Source organism: Malus sylvestris, chromosome 6 (genome assembly GCF_916048215.2).
Source record: "Malus sylvestris chromosome 6, drMalSylv7.2, whole genome shotgun sequence".
NCBI classification, from domain to species: domain Eukaryota; kingdom Viridiplantae; phylum Streptophyta; class Magnoliopsida; order Rosales; family Rosaceae; genus Malus; species Malus sylvestris.
In genome coordinates this window covers 30406249-30427268 of record NC_062265.1, presented here as the reverse complement: position 1 = coordinate 30427268, position 21020 = coordinate 30406249, and the positions used below count along the sequence as shown (strand labels likewise).

Below are 21020 nucleotides of genomic sequence, written 5' to 3'. Positions count from 1 at the left end.
CGGCGATAGCGATAACGCCAGATTATGCACGGTACCAATCGCTCCGCTGAATGTCTCGTAATGCATGATTGAATGTCTCTTAATACATCATTTTTGCACACAGTAACTTTACATATAAAGTAGCATATGCAAACGTAAACCCGAGCTTGTAGAAACTATCGGTGTTACAAGGGCATCTGTTTTTTTGGTATCTATAGCGTAATACGAATTAGTAGAACGAAAGAAGCCGGTATGTTCAGATATATTCCCTGCACAACCAAATGCACAGGATCCTCAACAGCCTGACGGTGAAGGAAGCTTTAACTGGCACTAGCGCGACGCGAATCGCGATCAAAACGGAAGCGGAAGTTTTCACTTGAGACACACCAGCCTCCGTCCGCAAAGCATGTTGCTGCAATTCGAGAAGGGCTGGATTATTCCCAGGAACAGAAACTAGGAACCGAGATAACACTCGGAAATCGAAAGGAAAATCATAGAGCTTATATACGTATATGACACTATCTGAACGAGGACGTATAAATTAGCGCAGAATATGACATGAACGAAAGGAAGACACTCACACTGGGCATCCTCGACGTTGCTTTTTCTTCTTTTCCTTCTGCTTCTGTGGCGGCTTGATAACCACCCTGATCGCAGCGTCGAAGACTGCTTTCACGTTCTGCAATTGAAACGTGAATCGGCGCGTTAGTGTTACGCAATACGCAACGAGAACAATTTTAAGGAAATCTACCACGGACAGTGAAAGCATCCAAAGGTTCGAAATCTTTGACAATTTTTGCGAAAACTGGCACTATGCTCATAATACATTTATAGACCAATCTCAAGGTTGATGAACCGAAATGGTTGAGGAAAAGGGAACTCCGGAAACCAACACTCCCATCGCCATATGATCTGGAAGTTGGTTCCAAACTAGTGAATCGTGCATCCGCAACTACTGAGTTAGGGATCTTCTAAATGCTTGCAGATTAATCACTTATCCGTTTTCTACAGATCTTCCAAACGCCAGCACATTTGCTCGTGTTAGTTTGACAAGAAATTAGCTGGTTTTATCTTATGCAAGTCCGTAAACTAAGCAGCTATTTGTAAACTGAACAATTTACCGGCCTTATGAGAATGTAAGTACTATATTATACATACCTGCTGGGTTTTAGAGCTGCATTCTATGTAAAAAGCAGCACCAATCTGTTTTCGCAGCTCCTCGCCCTGGTTATTTAGAAGAATAATCAGTGATATTACCCGTTGTTGCACGATGAACAAAACAATCTTTACTAAAAACTACACCTGTGCAGTTGTCACAGGTACCAATCCTGGGTGATCAGCCAAATACTGCTTATCCTGTCGAAGATCTGCATATCCATTGCAAACCATCTTTAGATCCAGAAGATGATATTGCTGACTCCAGATTCCATACCATTAAAAAAGACTAATCACACAACCTGCATGCGCGGTTAATTTAATGCTTCCCGGCATTACCATTGGTACAAAGTCAAATCCTATGTGCAGGTTTATGCAACAATACATGATCGAATAAGATAGTTGTATCAATAGCATGCTCATTCTTTCCCTTTGAACATGTTTGGATCTCACTCTTCTCATAGAACAGGTCAGACTTTTGATGGACACAATGTATCACAATGTATCACTTTACCCGCTCACAGAAACTTTCGGCACTCTTAGCTCATCAAATCATTGGATGGAAGAAAACGGAAAATTTGAATTATGACCGTAACTAACTATAACCAGAAAACAATAACTCCGGACTGAGTTTGGAAAAGTAGTACAAGCATTGAGCTTACCTAATTTGGTGCCGGCAAGTACTACTGGCACTCCGGGAGCATAATGCTGGAGTTCAGGGATCCACTGACCAAGAAACTGAGTGTCAGAAATCATATATACGACACAACAGTGATAGATTAACAATAAGAAAAATAGAAGGAGAAACCAAATTTCTCAGGTGAATGCACCTTTTTCAATACATTCTCATAGCTCGCACGGCTAACTAGTGAGAAAGCTAAGACAAAAACATCTGCCCCTCTGTAACTCAATGGCCTCAACCGATTGTAATCCTCTTGCCCTGTGAAATAAATGAAACAGATGTTTAATACAACTTGCTAAATCTGGCAAAATTATGTTTTAGATAAAACCCAAAATTACGAATTCGGAAACATTTTGCTCAATTTATGACATTACAAACAAACAAAAACTAGAACAATGAACACATTTATATAAGATGAAATTGGAATTTGGGTAGGAGAGAGTTAAAGATATCATACCGGCAGTGTCCCATAAGCCTAAGTTCACAGTAGTGCCTTCAACCACCACATTTGCACTGAAGTTATCAAACACAGTTGGTATATAGTCCTGATGGATACAAAAGCAATTGGAAACCAAAATCAAATTACTTGGAAAAGAAAAAGGGGAAAAAGCAAAGCAATTTGTATGGAGAGAGAAACAGAGAAAAGAAAGACAGATAGTGAGAGAGAGAGATAGTGAGAGAGAGAGAAAAGAGAGGGGTTTCTGTACTAGAATCTTGAAAACCACACAAAAAGCTGCAAAACCCAGATGCATAAACACATAAAGTAATCCAAAAATCCAAAAAGTCACACAAACTAGTCAAATTTGAGAGACCCAGATGGATAATTTTGGCAGAAAAGAAGAACATACAGTGGGAAACTTGTTGCTGGTGTAGCAAATGAGCATACAGGTCTTCCCCACAGCCCCATCTCCCACAGTCACACACTTGATGAACCTTGAAGCGCTTGAAGCCATTGGAAGCCAAGAAAATACTCAGAGAGCTAGAATCCACACTTAGAAAACGAAAAGAAAAGATGGGTTGCGGTTGGGTTGTTGGGATATGCACAAAGTTTATGGCTTTTTGATTCGGCGGGAGAGAGAGTGGCTCATTTCACATGATTCTCCTCACTCATTCACTCTTTCCTTCCTATTAGCTGTTTGTTTAGCTTTTTGCTGTTGGGTTACTTTTTTTTTTATTTTTTGGTTATAAATACCCACAATAAAAATAAGCTTTCATTGTGGAGTCTAACACAATTTCTTTGAAATCATTTTCTCTATTTTTTATAATTTACATTGGAAGGTTTCTTGTTTGTGAAGGAATTGGGAAATTACCTGATATTCTATATGAATATTTCCACCTCAAATTGTTGACCATATATGTACACTTAATAATAGAATTCTTAACTAGAGCACAAGATGAGACCAAAATAGAGGTATACCATACTTTTGTAAGCATGACTTGACGAACGTAATCAGGCTGTCATATCCAAATCTCACTCTCCATGAGAGTTTCCTTCCATTACAAACAAATGGAAAATAATAAGTAATAATGCTAATGAGGGTTGATTGAGTTGGTAAGGATCGTTCTCTTTATTAGACAAAGACCTAGGTTTGAGCTCCGTTGTTAGCTATCCCTCCTGGTGGGCAATCTGTAAAAACAAAAAAAAGAAGCTAAGACCTCTTCTGTAAGTACATAGGGTAGCCTTCCCTCCCCTTTTAAAACTTATAGAAGGGGACATTAAGGAAAATTAAATATGTAATTAAGAACTTAATTATGGTGGTATAAGATGTAGCTCAAAAGCTTCTTTCAGCTGTTGTCGTATATATGACTCATATATCTCAAAATAAAATAGCATCAAGGGGGGAACTAAACCAATATAATGCATGGCATTTAAGAAGTTTATCTGCAAACCTAGCATCATAAGCAACACCTATTGGTGAAGATTGGGATCAAAGGATGTTTACATCATCTAAAAACGATGGACCACAATATAAATACACTTAAGTGACACCTACTGCATTACTAAACTACTAGAATTTATGGATATTTGCAGAGTATAAGGACCACAAATAGTATTCTTATGGGGTATCCCTAATATATATATATATATATATGGGTCTATTGACTCAATTTATATGTTTATGGAATTGATTCTCGCATACTAGAGAAATGCTAAGGAGACTCTTTTAACAATCGGATTTTTTATGGACTCTCTGCTACCTCGTGTCTTTGACACAATGTTTTATAATGTTAGCACAGAAGTTTACGTTAAACTGTAAGGTAGCAAAGAGTCTATGGAGAGTCCCACTTTGAGAGAGTTTGTTTAGCATTTCTCTTCGCACTATTCTTTTTTCTGTGTATGTTTATGCTATTTTCTCTTAGATTTTAGATTGAAAGAAACAAGAATAATTAACAAACAATGAACATTAACAAAACAAAGAGTACTGAAGAACAAAACACGAGTGCGAAAATCATTTTCCTTTATTTATGTCATAGTTTCTCTCGAAAACCTAACATTGCTCATTGGCTTATTACAACATCAAGATTAGTTGATTCCTTTATCTATATAAGGAAAAAATTCAAACAAAATACTCCTAACCACTGAAGCTACAAACTTGTTGCATCATAATCCATTTGTTGATATTAGGGGATTAAATTTAAGATCATGAGGGAGAATTGAATAATTACATTTTCTTCTTTGGGCCAAACAAAACAAGTATACCACCACCATAATCATACACATTCACGAAAGATTGAATTCATGTATCCTGAGGCATGGAAGTGTAATAAAAACACACAGCACAGTATTGCAGTTGCACCAGCATCAACTGAGCCAAAATTTGAGACCTTATTGTGGAGAAAATTTTACATATGACGGGTTCACCGTTATTGTGATGTCCCGTTTCAATAAAATAATGATGTGTAAGTTTTTCACTACATGTCGTTGTTTTAGTAGATGGAGATGCCACATAATGATGAACTTGTTCCATGTGAGTTGTTTGCAACAGTCACCAAGAGTCAACTAAGCCAAAATTCGAGACCTTATCGTGGAGAAGAACTTACATAGAACAAGTTCACTGTTACTGTAACGTCATGTTTCAATAAAATAATGATATCTGTAAGTTTTTTACCACGTATCTTTGTTTTAGTAGATAAAAATACCACGTGATGATGAACTTGTTCCATATAAATTGCTTTCCCATGAACTTATTCCATATAAAATTGATTTCCTTCTTATGTGTCGTTATGCTTGAAAATGTAAACTTGGGACAAAGAAAGAAAAGAAAAGGAGATGTCGTAGGTCGGTTTGAATTATTGCAGATTAAAAGGTGTTGTTTGGTCGGAGGGTGAAGTAAAGATTGAGCAACATAATAAAAAGGGGTCGCCCACAAAGTGGGTTAGATAGATATAATTAGTAGAGGGAATGACGATTAAGAACTGTTTTAGTTCCGTTGCCTTTCAACAATGCGATATTTTAATTTACCGGAAGAGAGACTCAAACTTGAATATCAAAAAACTGACACACGACCCTAACCTAACTCAAATATGCACTTTTTAAGTTCTACTTTGTTGTGGAGAGCCATGTGATTTGACATTATGTTGTTCAACAACTATCAGTATGATGAGCAAAGCATTACAGGTTCTGATGTCTCCAAATAATGCTTACCCAAGTGTGCTTTGTTAGTTTTGTTAAGTAATTTTCACACTTTTTACATGGATTTTCAGAGTGAGTGCAGTACCAAATGAAGGTGAAAGTGCACAGAAAGTATTAGGTGATTCAGACTAACTCTCTAGTATTATTATTGCGCTTGTTTTCTCAGTACTGATCCATCTTCTACTTTCAATTTGAATAAAATTTTCAAGTTGATTTTTATTTTTCCATCAGCTTGAATTGAATTTACCGCGTTATCCAATTAAATCCTAGAAACCAAATATGGCCAAAGAGTATAAAACTACTAGCAAGAGTCTCCCAACCTAAATGCTTAAGAGAGTTTACCACGGCAATTGAGGTCGTTTGGTTAATTTTTTTTTTTTTTCTGTACTTTGCTCATTACGTGACTACAAGGTATTGTTTCTTCAAGAGCCCACTGCAGACTAGCATACCAATATATAATCCCTTGAGCCCTGTAATTTCATGGGCTGCACAATCAATGGACAATATAGTTTCCAAAGGTGATTGATTCTGCATCCAAGACATAGGCCCAAAAAGAGAACTTGGTGATATGGGGGGAAATTTTGTTTCCCTCACATTTTTTTTATTACTAAGTGGAGGTGGAGGGTTCAAAAAAATTACATTAATTTAAAAGAGGAGGGATTTCGAATCCAGGATGCATGGGTAGAAACCTAACTGTTAGAAGTAAATTTGTGCACATCTGCAGATGGAGGCGATAATATGTCGGAATTACCTATCAGCTCTAGCGAAGGGTGAATATGGTTGATTGGGAGGAGGTGTGATGAATCTGGATCAGAGTACTACATATCTCCAGGTTGGAGAATCAAATCATTGATGTAGTTCTATAAAATGAGTGGTGTAATGTGTTCTACATTGTGAACCATCCTTAACGAAGGTGTCTTGGAGAGATAAATCTCAATGTCTACTCATGGCGTAGATGAACAGTACCTATAAGAGGGATGAGCATTGGATGATTGCGAGAAGTCTATGTTATGGGATTCTAAGAGATGATCAAAGATAGGTCGTTCGACAAATACTCAAGCTAGAGTATTTATAGATTTTGAGACCTTGTAGAGAGAGTGATTCTTATTAAATTAGGAGACTATGTAGGAGAAAATTTAGGATAAAATATCCAATCCTCCTGGGATTATGATTACGTTGCCTAATCTCAAGATATGTAATTTGACATGAATTAGGGTTTCCTTACCTAAGAAACAAGTTGTACAGGTAGCATACTTAAACCTAACTTGTCAACCTAAGGTTGCGTGACTACATATTTTGGCTTGTTAGTCAATCAGAAGAGCTTACTTTGATTATGACTAAGAAGCCTGACTAGTCTGATAGTTTGAGAGTCATAGACTTTGGGCATTTCAGTCTTTTTCGCCACCCGAGATGTCATGTGTCAGGGGTCCAAAATTCATGCTCCCACTTCAACATTTTATCCACTAAGATATTAGATTGCATACTTACAACTCATTCACATCTTAATACTAAGAATAATGTAGTACTATATGAAAGTTTACCTCGCCATTACAAGTGTGGGTGTTTTGCTCATCCGATTGAACTTAAACATTTGATCACTTGATTTCACAAATTCCTCAACAAAAAGGAATGGCCGTTCCCGAAAACGATCTTTTAACTCGAGATTGACTTTAAACTCATATACTTCAAACTTAGAGCTCGAAATTCTAGGGTTTATGCTAGAATTTGAACTATAAATGTGCAAGGACGGAGTCAAGATTTTTTTCATAGGTGAGCTGGCTAAAATAATTACCATAAAGTAACATAATTTTTTTCGTACCTACATAAAATTATATAATGATACATAAATACAAAACTCTAAAATCGAAATGACAATCCAAACTAACATAACATGACACTTAACAAGAAAAAAAAACATAACAGGTAATACAATTTCATTTTTTCTTAAAAAGTCTTGCATTCATATTAAGTTATAGTTTTTATTAGAATTGGGTAGGCTATATAGAAGTATAATAAGTTAACGTAGGTTAATACATAAACTATTAGCAAGAGTTCAAAATGAAAGCTCCCTAGGCTACAACCCATCTTAATCGCGAGTGTAATTCTGCCAATGTAAACGCGGACTCGGGTCGTACCCAAAATACAAAATAACCCTAAGCATTGGACATTCGGCATAAATATGAGCCTCATATCGGTACCTCGAGCCCTGAATTACAAACTTTAAACATCTAACTTAACACTTAAGCAAAAGCTGAACTTCATGTGTTAAAAACTAAACCAAACTTATCCCAAACATAAACTCCCAAGAAAAAACAACTTGTGAATTTGTAGCTTAGAAATTTCTTAGCGTAATTAGATCAATGTTAGCCAAGAACAAAGCAATTGAAATTAAGAAAAAATTATTTGGAGAAACGCTTAGCCAAATTTGTTGACCGTCTTCAATTTTCTTATTTTCTTTCAAATTACTTATTTTATGAGAAATATTAAAAAGACTCTTTCAAAAGTGAACCCTGTTAAATTGAAATTGAAAGAATTCATGAAAGTTTCGGTTTTGAAAGAGCGGCCTTAGCATTTGTCTTATTTTACATATTTCACCCTCCCTCCAATTGCCCTGCACCGTCTTTTTTCCGCATTTTCTTCCCCTCTCTCTCCTTCTCCATCTAAATCCGACCAGTATTTACGCCCACGCCCTCCTTTTGCAGACACACAGAAAACAAACCCTTAAAACTTTAAGAATTAAAAAAAAATCCCCAAATGGGCAAACGAGGCCGCAAGCCCAAAACCCCCACCTGGGAAACCCTAGATTCACCCGCCACCGCCATCGCATCGCCACCGCCACCGCCGGTTACGACGGCCACAACCGCAGTCGACGACGTATTCTCCGTCAGCAACGTCGAGATTATCGAGCAGCCTCAATCCTCTCAGCCCCAACACGGAGGTCGCCGCCGCGGTCGACCCAAGAAGCTCCAAAAGCTCTCCGACAAGCCCGAGGCCATGGCCCCTTCCCGGAGGATCCCTCGGGCTGTCGACAATGGCGACCACAAGGGCGCGGTGGGCCCGTTTGTGACGGTTTCGGATCCTGGTGAGGCGTGGGAGGCTGTGGCGAGGGTGGTGCCCGCCATGGATGCGGTTGTGAAGGTGTTTTGTACGCATACAGAGCCGAATTTCTCGCTGCCATGGCAGAGGAAGAGGCAGTACAGCTCGAGCAGCAGTGGGTTTGTGATTGGTGGGAGGAGGGTGCTGACCAATGCGCACTCTGTGGAGCATTATACGCAGGTCAAGCTCAAGAAGCGTGGCTCTGATACTAAGTACTTGGCTACTGTTCTCGCCATTGGCACCGAGTGCGATATTGGTATTCAAAGCTTTCCTTTTTCTGTTCTTTTGCTTCTTTTTGTTATCATTGTTTAGTACTATTTGAAATTTCACTGATTTTTCGGAATGGGGATGATTTATTGGGTAGAAAAGCTTCATACTTGCTGCTTAAGGGGTTGTTTAACTTGGTTTTTTAGTGTTTGTTGTGCCTTGTTACATATTGAAATTTGCGTGGTGAAGATATAGGAAGTGATTTATTTTTGGAAGGGAAGGAGAACTTCCATGTTTACCTTAGGGGGTGTTATGGAGTAAAACAGTTAGATATAAAGGATATAGAAAAGCTCAGAATAAATCGTGTGTAGTAAATGAAGGCATAGGGGATGAAAAACTAATGCAACAGATGAATTTCGTATTGCTAATACTTTTCGTAATTTCACTGATTCATGATGTTTTTAGGAATGGGGATGATTTATTGGGTAGAAAAGCCTCATACTTTCTGCTTAAGGGATTGTTTAACTTGAGGTTTTTAGTATTTGTTTGTCGTTGTTACGTAGTGAAATTTGCGTGGTAAAGATATAGGAAGTGATTTGTTTTTGGAAGGGAAGGAGAATTTCCATATTTACCTTAGGGGGTGTTATGGAGTAAAACAGTTAGATATAAGGGATATAGAAAAACTCAGAATAAATCGTGTGTAGTAAATGAAGGCATGTGTAGTAAATGAAGGCATAGGGGATGAAAAACTAATGCAACAGATGAATTTTGTATTGCTAATACTTTTTGTAATTTCACTGATTCATGATGTTTTTAGGAATGGGGATGATTTATTGGGTAGAAAAGCCTCATACTTTCTGCTTAAGGGATTGTTTAACTTGGTGTTTTTAGTATTTGTTCTTCGTTGTTACGTAGTGAAATTTGCGTGGTAAAGATATAGGAAGTGATTTGTTTTTGGAAGGGAAGGAGAATTTCCATGTTTACCGTAGGGGGTGTTATGGAGTAAAACAGTTAGATATAAGGGATATAGAAAAGCTCAGAATAAATCGCGTAGTAAATGAAGGCATAGGGGATGAAAAACTAATGCAATAGATGGGTTTTGTTTGTCGTGTCAATGTGGGGAAAGGTGTGAATTTATCTCAACATGGATGGAAATGGAGGGATTGCGAGTGAATGTTCATGCTCATTGTGTATCAATTCCCATTAGTTGGATTAATTAAACTAATTATGGAAATCAATTTTTGGTAACTTATGTAGATATTATATCATGGAAAACTGCTGTTTATATGATGTTGCAGCCATGCTTACTGTTGACGACAACGAGTTTTGGGAAGGAGTGTCACCAGTGGAGTTTGGGGATTTGCCTGCGCTTCAAGATGCCGTTACAGTTGTGGGTTACCCAATTGGGGGAGACACAATTTCAGTGACGAGTGGTGTTGTGTCACGAATAGAGATTCTGTCCTATGTTCATGGGTCTACTGAACTTCTGGGTTTGCAGGTAATGAGAATGTAATTCTAGCATTTCTGTTGGACATCTAGCTTATCAGCAGAACATTTTCCCTAATGTCATGTTTCTTTCTCTTTGGATTTTTTCCAGATAGATGCGGCCATAAACTCTGGAAACTCAGGTGGGCCTGCTTTTAATGACAAGGGAAATTGCGTCGGTATCGCATTTCAGTCCCTTAAACATGAAGATGCGGAGAATATTGGTTATGTCATACCAACACCAGTCATTATGCACTTCATCCAAGATTATGAGAAGAATGGAGCATATACAGGTAAATTTGTTACAATTTGATGTGGTATTTAAATTTATATAAATCGTCATTGGCATAGGTTGTCTTTCTACGTAAAGTAGTTACATCTTTGAGCCAGCGGTACCTAGTATTGCCAGTTCTGCACGTACTGTGAATCTTATGGTTGTCTATAATGTGCTAGGATTTCCAATTCTCGGAGTTGAGTGGCAGAAGATGGAAAATCCTGATTTGCGTATTGCAATGGGCATGAAACCTGATCAGAAGGGTGTTCGTATAAGAAGAGTTGATCCCACTGCTCCGGAATCTCAGGTTCTGAAGCCATCTGATATCATTCTCAGCTTTGATGGAGTCAAGATTGCCAATGATGGAACAGGCATGTGTACTTCTTATATTCCTTCTATGTACATATGTATTATGGGTAAATGTTTATGGCATACGTTGATAATTTGTTTACCAAGCGAAAAACTCGCATTCATAAAAGATTTTGTTGTTCTTGCTATTATTTGTTTGTTACATGACTCTTATGCTGGTTCTTAAAACATTGTTGATAAATAGTGAAGTTTCACTAAGATAACGTGTGGCATGTTTTACTTTTCCGTTTCCCTTTGTTAAATTATTATCGTACTCTATGTGACTTAGCACTTGATGTTTTCCACTATGATTTTCAGTTCCTTTCCGGCATGGAGAACGCATAGGTTTTAGTTACCTTGTCTCTCAGAAATATACTGGAGATAATTCAGCGGTTAAAGTTCTGCGCAATACTGAGATTCTCAATTTTGACATCGAACTTGCATCCCACAAAAGACTAATCCCAGCACACAACAAGGGCAGACCTCCTTCATATTATATAATTGCAGGATTTGTTTTTACGGCTGTGTCTGTTCCCTATCTTCGATCTGAGGTTAGTAGCTCACCTTTAATCCCTTCTATGAGCTTAAACCTCGTTTTTACATCTGCTTAATGGATGTTAAGGAGTGGGATTTTGATTAATTAGTAGTGCTTGTAACTATTGTGCATCTATAGTGTATATATGTATGTCTCTGCTCGTGTGTGTAAGTAATACTAAAATGATCTGACACAATGCATTAGCATGACATAACTTGATTTCCATCTTTAGACGTTAGACCAGACATGGCTATATGTGCGTGCGTGCCTGCGTGTGTAATGAATATCTTAAAAGTTTATGATAATGCATCTGAAATTAAGATCAAATTATGCGTGCTATCTTAATCCAATTGTTTCTGCTTGTATTTACAGTATGGAAAGGAATATGAATTTGAAGCTCCTGTCAAGCTTTTGGACAAAATGCTGCATTCATTGCCGCAATCACCGGATGAGCAGCTCGTCGTTGTTTCGCAGGTGCTTGTGGCTGACATCAACATCGGTTATGAAGAAATAGTTAACACCCAGGTCAGGAATTGCACTCTGCTGAATTTTGCTTTATTTTTTTATACTAGCAGCTGAATCACTTCAAATAACCTGTTGTTGGATCACTTACTGCGTATGTTTGTGTAGGTTCTTACTTTAAACGGTAAGCCTGTGAAGAACCTAAAGAACTTGGCAAGCATGGTAGAGAGCTGCGAGGACGAATTTTTGAAATTTGATTTAGAATACCAACAGGTTCTCTCCCTCTCTCCGTCTCACCCCCTTCCCCCTCGTACAAATTTGCATGTGGTTTTCTGTCTGTATCATGGCTAATTTCTGTCATATATCCAGGTGGTTGTCCTCCGAACAAAAACTGCTAAAGCAGCTACTCTGGATATTCTTGCTACACATTGCATACCCTCAGCAATGTCCGATGATCTGAAGACTTGAGGTTGGACCGAACGCATGCGGATTTTTTGTAGCCCCTCCTCTACAAGGTCCCAAATAGCAGCCGTGAGACTCTGGAGGAGGGTAGGCATACCGGCTATAGATAACTCAGATGAGTAGGTGCAGGTCCCTCATTGAGATCGTTGTATTGTACCCTTGTTTCAAAGGGAAGGATGTAACCATATGAGGGCATAAAATGGAAGAATCGCCCTCAAATTTTGTTTCTTTTTACAAGTTCCCAGAGGGGGCGTTGAGGGGGTGCGAAAGTGCAGTCGCACATGGCCTCAAATTTAAAAGGACCCTCAAAATTTTTGTCATCTAATGTTTATATGTAATAATATTCTATATTTAAAATTGCTTTTGTTATGAAATAATGTTCTATATTCAAAAATTGATTTTGTTAGCACTTTAAAATCTCATCTTGCACTCCTTATAAGTGTAATTATTTTTTTATTTCTAAATACAAAAATTTAGAGTACAATAAGATATTTTGAGTGCCAATGATACATCATAAAAGACGTTATTTTTTCAATATTATTATATAATAATGTTACATATTCAAGTGAAACTTTAAAGTTAGAGTTTTAGAAGTTTGTTTTCTTGTTTGGTTGTTTAAGATTGAACTGCTTTTGATTATTTAGTGAACGTTATGTTTGTAGCGTTGTTTTTACATATTATTAATGTTATTTTTAAACTTGCAATCAGTGAGTGCTAAACTTTGTTTTGATTTAAGTGATTGTTTTTTAGTGTCAATATATTGTCCTACTTTTTTTAAGACTTATCTTAAGAACGGGTGCTTTCATAAAATTCGCACATAGTCCCTAAAATCTCAGAGACGGTCCTGCAAGTTCTCTATAAATCATGAGGCACATGTTTAACTGGTAGTGCTTTACTCCTTATTTCTTGGATTTGAAAGGGGATATTTTGCTTATTATTTTTCTGCAGAAGGTTTCCTAATAAGAGCTAGCCTGGTAAACCACAAAATTGACCCCCAAATTAAAAAATTCGAAGTTAAATGCGAAATGTATTTGCAACGAGCTTATAAATAGTTCAATTAGGTAAGAGCGTTTATTTGAGACTGAGTTCGAGTGGACCAGTGTGATATCACTTCTATAAATGTACAGATATATATGGGGGTAGGGAATGCAAATCATACATGTGTGTGGGTCTTGAGGAGAGGAGTCGTCTGTTGCCGATCATCAACCTCATGCGAGTCTTCAAACTTTTCCTCTTTCTTTTGGTCCGAACCAGTTTGCTCTTTTGATTGCGCCCATACAACCCCATAGAAACCCACCACAATTACCACTGCCCCAATCACACTGCCATCAAAAATTTTAAAAATTAAGATAAGAATACAACTACCATGTTTTAGCAAGGATAATTATAACCCACATGTATTTCCTCTTACATTCTCATTTTTAATTCGTTCCTTGTTTCTGTTTGATTCATTCATGGCCTGAAAATTTCTTATACGACCGTTGATCCGACACGAAAATAACAGATTTGGAATCAACCGTTAACAAGTTGGGTCGTTTTCGAGTTATCCTTTAAAATTACATTAACAAGTTTGGTCGTTATCGGGTCACCTATTAAAAACCCATGAAAATTATAGTTATGACACGAAAACGACCTTTTTTTGGGTCTAGGCATGACAAGTTCTTGCATGACCGGTTAACCCAACACGAAACGACACAAAAATAACAGATTTCGGGTCAACCTCTTAACAAGTCAGGTTGTTATCTGGTCATCTGTTAAGACCCACGAGTTTGACACAAACAATGCGTTAAGATAATGAGTATGACACGAACAAGACAAACATGACCGTTCTGCTATATCCTTGACCAATTCTTACGAATTTTTGACCCCAAAAAAAAAAAAATCTTTAACGAATTTAAAATTCAAAAACTAAAGTTTCAATTGGATTAAATTAAGAACTAATGCTCCAATTTTCTCCATTTAGTGCAATGCTTTACATGAGATCTAAAATATTTGCAAGATCAATTAGAAAATTGTTTGTATTTTTAATGACAAAGATTTGGCCTCACTAGTCCACGCGGAAAATCCCACTAATTAAGGAAACACTTGCTCTCCATGAAGGTGCCAAATCTAATAAACATCCCCAAGATCAAGGGGTTGTGCCATACCAAAATCTTACTAAGCAGAAACATAATTGCAGATGTGAACTAAACCAATTGACTAGACAAAAGTGCCTATCCTATCATTTAAATTTGAATTCCCTTCTCCCTAAATTAGAGTTGTTTAGAATATATATCGTCTTGTAAAAAGCAAAAACGGAATAATAAGATAATGCCAGTAAGGAGAGGGGTTTTGTTACCTTCCAGTATAGAGTGTGTCACCGAGGAAGATGGCACCCATCAAGGCAGCAATGGCAATCCCTAAAGGCTTGAACATGGCCACAAACACAGGTCCTTTCTTTCTTATGCACCATGTTTGAGTAGAGAATGTTACTACACTTCCAAAAACAGCCTGCACACATGGTTAAAAAGTTGCACATCATAATTCGCTCTATTGTTGTTCGGTTAAGAAAAAAAAAAAAGGATGCAACACGAGAACTTCCCAGGAGGCCTCCCATCCTAATTATGCGCTTACCGAATAGGCTATTGCGGCGAGCTCCAAATCAAGTTTAAGTGCCCAGGCACTTGCATTCCTTTCTACAAAGAAAGAAAGTATTGCACATTGAATGGTCCCAAAGAAGCAATAGAAGGAGACTATGGTCATCTCTGATGGGTACCCCTTAAGAACTGCTGCCTTCAGACACAACATGAATTACTAACATCAGTGCCATTTCCGTACAAAGTTCATAATCGAAAAGAAGAGTTGCACATCAAATTTTAACCTGAGCGGTGTTCCATATCGAAAGAGATAAGCAAGCTGTTGTGATAAAAAGGGCTCCAGTGACCCAATTATTCAGTGGAAACACATCAGAGACAGATGGGCCTAATGGAGAAGAGTCAACAGGTTTGATTGGAAACAACACAATTGGAGGACCTTTAACGAAAGTGACTATCAATGCTCCTGAGATGGATACCAGAGTGCCCAGAATTTTGATCTGGCTTCTTAAGCTTCTCAAATTTAACTTCTCCATTCTATAAGCAGACACAAAATCTTAAGTTCTCAATAAATGGAGAAGAAGGACATTATTTCAATAAATGGAAACTTATCCCTTCCAATCTTCACGAAAAATGGCAAGACTGGATGGGATAAGTTTCCTTCGTGACTAATTCGTCTAGTTTCCTTCACGAAATATTATTCTTCTACTACTTTAAACTTCGACAAATATTGGGACTCTGTGTCTTCCTTCAACAATACATTGAATCTAGTGATTTATCCAATCCATTCCGATCGACACTAAACGAGGCCACCAAAGTAGTTCATTAATCTGGTGTAAGGAAAAGAGAGCAACCTGAAGACAACAGCAAGAAGGAAAGTGAAAGCCGGGATCAAGTTGCTCAAGGCAGATGCAAGAGTGGGGGAGCTGTAGCTTACCCCAGTAAATATACAATTCTGCATCACAGTTATCCTGCCAAAGAAACAAGATTAGATGAAACCCAGCAAACCCACATCCCAAGTGGGGATTTTTAGATCAAATCACATACCCAGCAAGGCTGAGGAGGAAGAATTTACAGAGGACAGTGAAAGTAAGTGGTGGCCTGTTGTTTCTGCAAATAACAAGAAATTAATCAGAACAATTTGGTCAATTTAGAGAGAGAGTAGAGAGAGAGAGAGGGACCTGTGGATGATGAAAGAAGAAGGGAGGAGGATGAGAGTTGCAAGAGCATTGGAGTAGACAACAAAGACAAAGTGGCTCATTCCTCCGGACATGGCTGCTTTGCTCAGTGTGGTTAATCCCACATCCAGAATCTCCACCACCACCATCGCCGCGAACGGCAGCAAATCCCATATTCTTGACTTCATCCCCATGGATTCTCTCTTTCCACTGAACTCTCTCTCTCTCTCGCTCTCCACATAAATGGCAGTCTTTAGAGAGAGTAGCTGAAATGTGCGAGAGAGTAGCTGAAAAGTGCAACCCTCTGGTCAAAGCAGAACAATTGCACATAAATTAAACTAGCCTTCATGTATGCGCAGCATGCCACACGAGACTTACCCATATTAAATGTATTTATATGTATAAATTGATTAGAAAGAAGTTAAATATTTGAAGTAAATGAATAACATGCTAGAAGAAATTTCTCGTAAATCAATTAAAGCAGCTGAATTCACATAATAAATTCAGTTTCTATAGAATTTACATTAATAATAGAGAAAATAATATTTAATAAACGACTGATTGAATCACATTATTACTAATCCATTATGAGGCTAAGTCTATCCCCTCCCTCTTAGTGTAGATAATATCGTTTGTTAAAAAAAATCATTTGACAACTAATTTAATCATATTATTATCCGCGTGCGAAAGACATTTTTTATAACCAACATTACACGCTCTTAAGATGATTTGAACGTGTTTAAAAATAGAGAAAATAATATTTAATGAATAACTAATTGAATCACATTATTACTACTAATTGAATCACATTATTACTATTCTATTATGAGGTACTAATAAAAAAAACACAAAAATTTTAATTATTAAAAAAATACTATTAAAATGATGAAAATACCCCTGCAATATTTGATGCATTATTTTGGGATGCCTTTGAAGTTTTTGGTCCTGGGGATATTTTTGTCCAAATATTTTTGTTGCAATTTGGTGACACAAAAAAAAAATAGTGAACTTTAACGAAAAGTACCCGGTACTGTTCACTTTAACGAAAAACCACATTTTTACACTAAAAAGTCAATCCTTTATTTTGTCCTTATCATTAAAACTCAAAGTTTTCAAGCCATTTTCATCAGTTTTCCTAAAATACTATTGACCTTTTGCATTGACTTTATATATAAATGTGGGAGAATTTGCATAAACACTATTTGGAGTTTTGTAGGTGTGCACATTTATCACCTACAAATTTTAATATTTATTTATAGGTGTGCGCAACATAATACAAAGTTTAGGTGGTAATAAAAAATAAAAAATAAAAGTTCAAGTGGTAAATATGTACATCAGTAATATTGTGTTTGGATGAAGAAATTTAAGATTATCAATGAATTTTGAAATGATGAAAATTGAATTGATGAGATTTTATTTTCTAGAATTTGTGAATTTTATTGTTTGGTTAACCTAAAAGAACAATGGAATTGAATACGGAATTTATTATTTTTAAGCTTTCAATCATATAAATTGAGAAATGACACCTATGTATATGGAATTTAAACTTGGGAATTGGAGGTCCCAAATTCCAAGTATTTTTTCACGCGAAAATTCTAAATTTCTATGTTTATGAATCCAAACAAGAGAATTCGTGCATGTCAATTTATAAATTTTGACTTTTATCCAAATTCCAAATTTATTTCCCTCATCCAAACATAGCGTAAAAGTCCAGACAGTATTGGTGCAAATTCCTATTAAATGTATCACTACTACCACCACTACCTCTTTCAATTTTCACCAAAATTTCGTGAAAAACTTTCCTTATTGTAAGTGGGTACATGGGGTTATCTTTTTAAAGACAATTATATCACGAGAACAACATGCATGACAAGAGTATAACAAAATTATGACTTTTCATATCAATATTATGACTACATGTATAAATTTATTAATATAATATTCGATAACAATATTATGACTTCATAACCCCTAGACTACCTGTAAGTAAGAATAGGATTGGTTAACATTCGATAACACATCAAAATTACAATTTACTTTTGTTGTGTTCACGAACCTTAGTAAAAACAATTCTTATTTGAAAATCGTCTACCTAACATAAAATGACGCAGTTGAAAATTTAATCACTTTTACGCTTTACGTAACATGATTAATGAAACTCACAATTAAAATTGACAGCAGTGGAACAATCACACCAAAATTAATTTTGGTGCCTAAATGTCGAAAAAAAAGGGTTCCAAACACTACTCTAAATTTCCGACCATTAAATCAACTAAAATGAAGAAGATCAAATAACAAAAACTAACGTAAAAAAAATATCTTCTTTTCTTTGAGTAAAAAGTAAAACACTTTTGTGCTTTGATGGAAGTATATAATAATTTAGAGACGTGGGCCCTATTTGGGCATAGGCATGAGTTGGGCGGATCTGCATGGGTTATCGGTTGCTATCAATCGGGCTCAGCCTCTAACTCCAATAACCCGCGAATCCGACCCACATTTATCGCCACCGACCCGCATCTACCACCACCACAACTTCCAATTCCATTTTCCTCCACTTTCTCTCTCTCTGCTTACATGTTCTTCTCTTCTTCTGGTTTCCAATTTCGGGTTCGCGATCCCAAATTGATTTGACCATTGTCTGAAATTCTCACGTTCTGTGTATGGAGAAGATGAGTGAGGTGGACCCCACGTTAGAAGTATTCTACGAGGAGAAGAAGCGGGTCCGGAACCCTTGGGTACCAGTTGGTAATTTCCCACTTCGATTCCTTCACTATTTTTCTGCAATTTGTTTTCTGTGATTGTTTCTGTTCAAACTTTGAGGTTTGATAGGAGTTGGGGTATGCATATGTGATCGTAAAGTTTCGTGCTTGTTTGAATTTTTGGTGGATTTGGGATTTTATAGAACTAATAATTTGAAAAAGGTTATTAATTTTTGGGATAATAAAATTTTGATGGAAGGGTATGCGTTAATTTATTATTAAATTTCGAAAGGGAATTGTTATTAACCATTCAAAAATCTCATTTGCCACTCTAAACTTTATATAATTAGAAAGGAAAATGCACTTATGAGGTGTGAGGAATGAGATTTTTGAAGTACTAATAACACTTTCCTTTCGAAATATATAAATTATATATTTCGAAATTTAATTTGAACTTCATTGCTCCAGCTGAGAGGCTAGTGGAAATTAGAGCTAATTCTTATCTGGGTTAGGTTAGTGGAAGTTAAAGTAGGAGCTACTTTAGTCTGGTTTTTCGAATTGTTGGCCATTTGGATAAAATATAGTGTTTAGTTTAATTTCAATCTTCTCGCGTGAATTCTGTCTGCTGTATCCTGTATGTGAATTTGGAGAAGACTGCCGGCATTTTTCTAGGTATCCGGTGCAGTGGCAACGTCTTAGTTTGACATCGACGGTAATTGGTAAATATTACATTGTCTTCATTTGACAATGTGACATCGACGGTTATTTTGACATGATACCGTTCCCTTGTTAGGTGCTGTGTGCTGACCGAGTGAAGGTTAGCTATGAGACTGGCGTTTTTAGTGTAGTCGGAACTGGATGTTCAATCAGGTGTAGACCATTGTTTATCATACAAATGAGATATTGTGGGAAATTTTAAGAGAATCCGAGAAGGGTGCCATGGAGAGATGCTACTTAGTTTGCGGGATTGAAGACACTCCGGTCCTAGAAATCTGTGGTAGTAGAGATGAATTAGAGCTGTGTGTATGCTGGATTTTATGGTGTGGGTAAAAGACTGAGATGCATTGGGATGTTAGGCTTTGGAGAAACCCTTCAGCTTGGGAAGACGACGATGAGTTGTAGTTAGGAAGTCCGGTTCAGAGTGTATTCTTAAGTTTCAGAGCTTTATGTATCGTCTTGTGTTTCCAGTTTTCCCTTGAACTTGATTTAAAAAGAGAGAAAAATGTTCTCTTTTGTGTAGGGTTTCAAGCAACAAACGAGTAATTGCGACATTTTGATAATTGAATGATGCCAATTTCGTGTTAAAGCTTTGATCTGTGTTGCTTTTGTTAGTTAAAATGAGATTCATTTTGGTTAGTTACTAAACTTTTCAGGGGCTATGTTGACTGCTGGCGTGCTCACCGCCGGCTTAATCAGTTTCAGGCAAGGCAATTCTCAGTTAGGCCAGAAGCTAATGAGAGCTCGTGTCGTCGTCCAGGGTGCCACAGTGGCTCTTATGGTTGGCAGTGCATACTACTACGGGGATAATCCGTGGAAAAAATCGAGTTAAATCGTTTTCTTATGTTATTTTCGTTCATCGTTACAATTACATTGTTGTTTCATTCATGTTGAAGCAAAATGAGGTTTACGTGAGTTGCATAGCTTGCGCTAAATAAGCAACACACATGTGGCTGCTAGTACTAAATGATGTCAATGATTTAATCACGGCTCGTTTGTCACGCGATTGGTGTACGCATGTAGCACTGTTTGGGTTTCCGTCTATGATTCGTTTTTCAATCTTAAGGGTAAGACTAGAGGAGAGGAGAGGAGAGGAGAGGAGATGAGAGGATTTGAAACTATTATATTAATTTAGTGGAAGGGAGAGTTCGAACCAGAGACACGAGTTGAAACTTAACACCTTATACACTAGGATATTGAACTCATGCGTTGGATGCTTGATGTAAACTTGAGGATGTGAAAACTTTTGGCAAATTGCATTTTATTTCTTTCTTCAAACATGGATTAGGCTATCAGCGGGTGGTTTTGCCACATCAGATTACCCTTTAGGTGGTCGAGAAGATTTATATAGGCATTTCAGCCTACCCTGGCCACATCATGTGATTAATTAGCGCCAAGAGTTGAACCAGGCCGTGCTATGTAAAATACGGGTCTGGAATTCGTTTACAGCCACTAGGCCATCTTGTGGTGAATAAAGTAAAATCAGTAATTGGTTTCATTCAATTATTTGATTAACTATGGAGTTATTTTATAA

General features: G+C 37.1%; 4 protein-coding genes and 1 long non-coding RNA gene across 5 annotated transcripts; 3 read left to right on the top strand and 2 right to left on the bottom strand.

The window, feature by feature from the left end:
- Positions 1–51: 51 nt before the first annotated feature.
- Positions 52–2984, bottom strand: LOC126626230 (rac-like GTP-binding protein 3). Its single transcript, XM_050295474.1, has 8 exons — positions 2665–2984; positions 2274–2361; positions 1965–2074; positions 1797–1860; positions 1282–1346; positions 1138–1203; positions 561–658; positions 52–391 (listed from the first exon to the last, which is right to left on the bottom strand). Exons 1-8 carry the CDS (start codon positions 2767–2769, stop codon positions 352–354), a joined length of 636 nt encoding a protein of 211 aa, XP_050151431.1. The 5' UTR covers positions 2770–2984; the 3' UTR covers positions 52–351.
- A 5047-nt stretch (positions 2985–8031) lies between these two features.
- On the top strand, positions 8032–12713 carry LOC126626227 (protease Do-like 9). Its single transcript, XM_050295469.1, has 8 exons — positions 8032–8802; positions 10052–10251; positions 10351–10531; positions 10692–10883; positions 11179–11411; positions 11768–11920; positions 12026–12130; positions 12227–12713. The coding sequence occupies exons 1-8, from the start codon at positions 8205–8207 to the stop codon at positions 12323–12325; spliced, it is 1761 nt and encodes a 586-aa protein (XP_050151426.1). The 5' UTR covers positions 8032–8204; the 3' UTR covers positions 12326–12713.
- A 634-nt stretch (positions 12714–13347) lies between these two features.
- Positions 13348–16394, bottom strand: LOC126626228 (WAT1-related protein At3g28050-like). The gene is made up of 7 exons (XM_050295470.1): positions 16074–16394; positions 15940–16002; positions 15747–15863; positions 15180–15429; positions 14933–15091; positions 14658–14809; positions 13348–13641 (listed from the first exon to the last, which is right to left on the bottom strand). Exons 1-7 carry the CDS (start codon positions 16262–16264, stop codon positions 13473–13475), a joined length of 1101 nt encoding a protein of 366 aa, XP_050151427.1. The 5' UTR covers positions 16265–16394; the 3' UTR covers positions 13348–13472.
- Positions 16395–18516: 2122 nt separating this feature from the next.
- On the top strand, positions 18517–20487 carry LOC126626225 (RING-H2 finger protein ATL48-like). The gene is made up of 2 exons (XM_050295468.1): positions 18517–18815; positions 20143–20487. The coding sequence occupies exons 1-2, from the start codon at positions 18731–18733 to the stop codon at positions 20316–20318; spliced, it is 261 nt and encodes an 86-aa protein (XP_050151425.1). The 5' UTR covers positions 18517–18730; the 3' UTR covers positions 20319–20487.
- LOC126626226 (uncharacterized) lies at positions 18817–20075 on the top strand. The gene is made up of 2 exons (XR_007624643.1): positions 18817–19488; positions 19563–20075. It is a non-coding gene; the product is annotated as an uncharacterized LOC126626226 (long non-coding RNA).
- Positions 20488–21020: the final 533 nt, after the last annotated feature.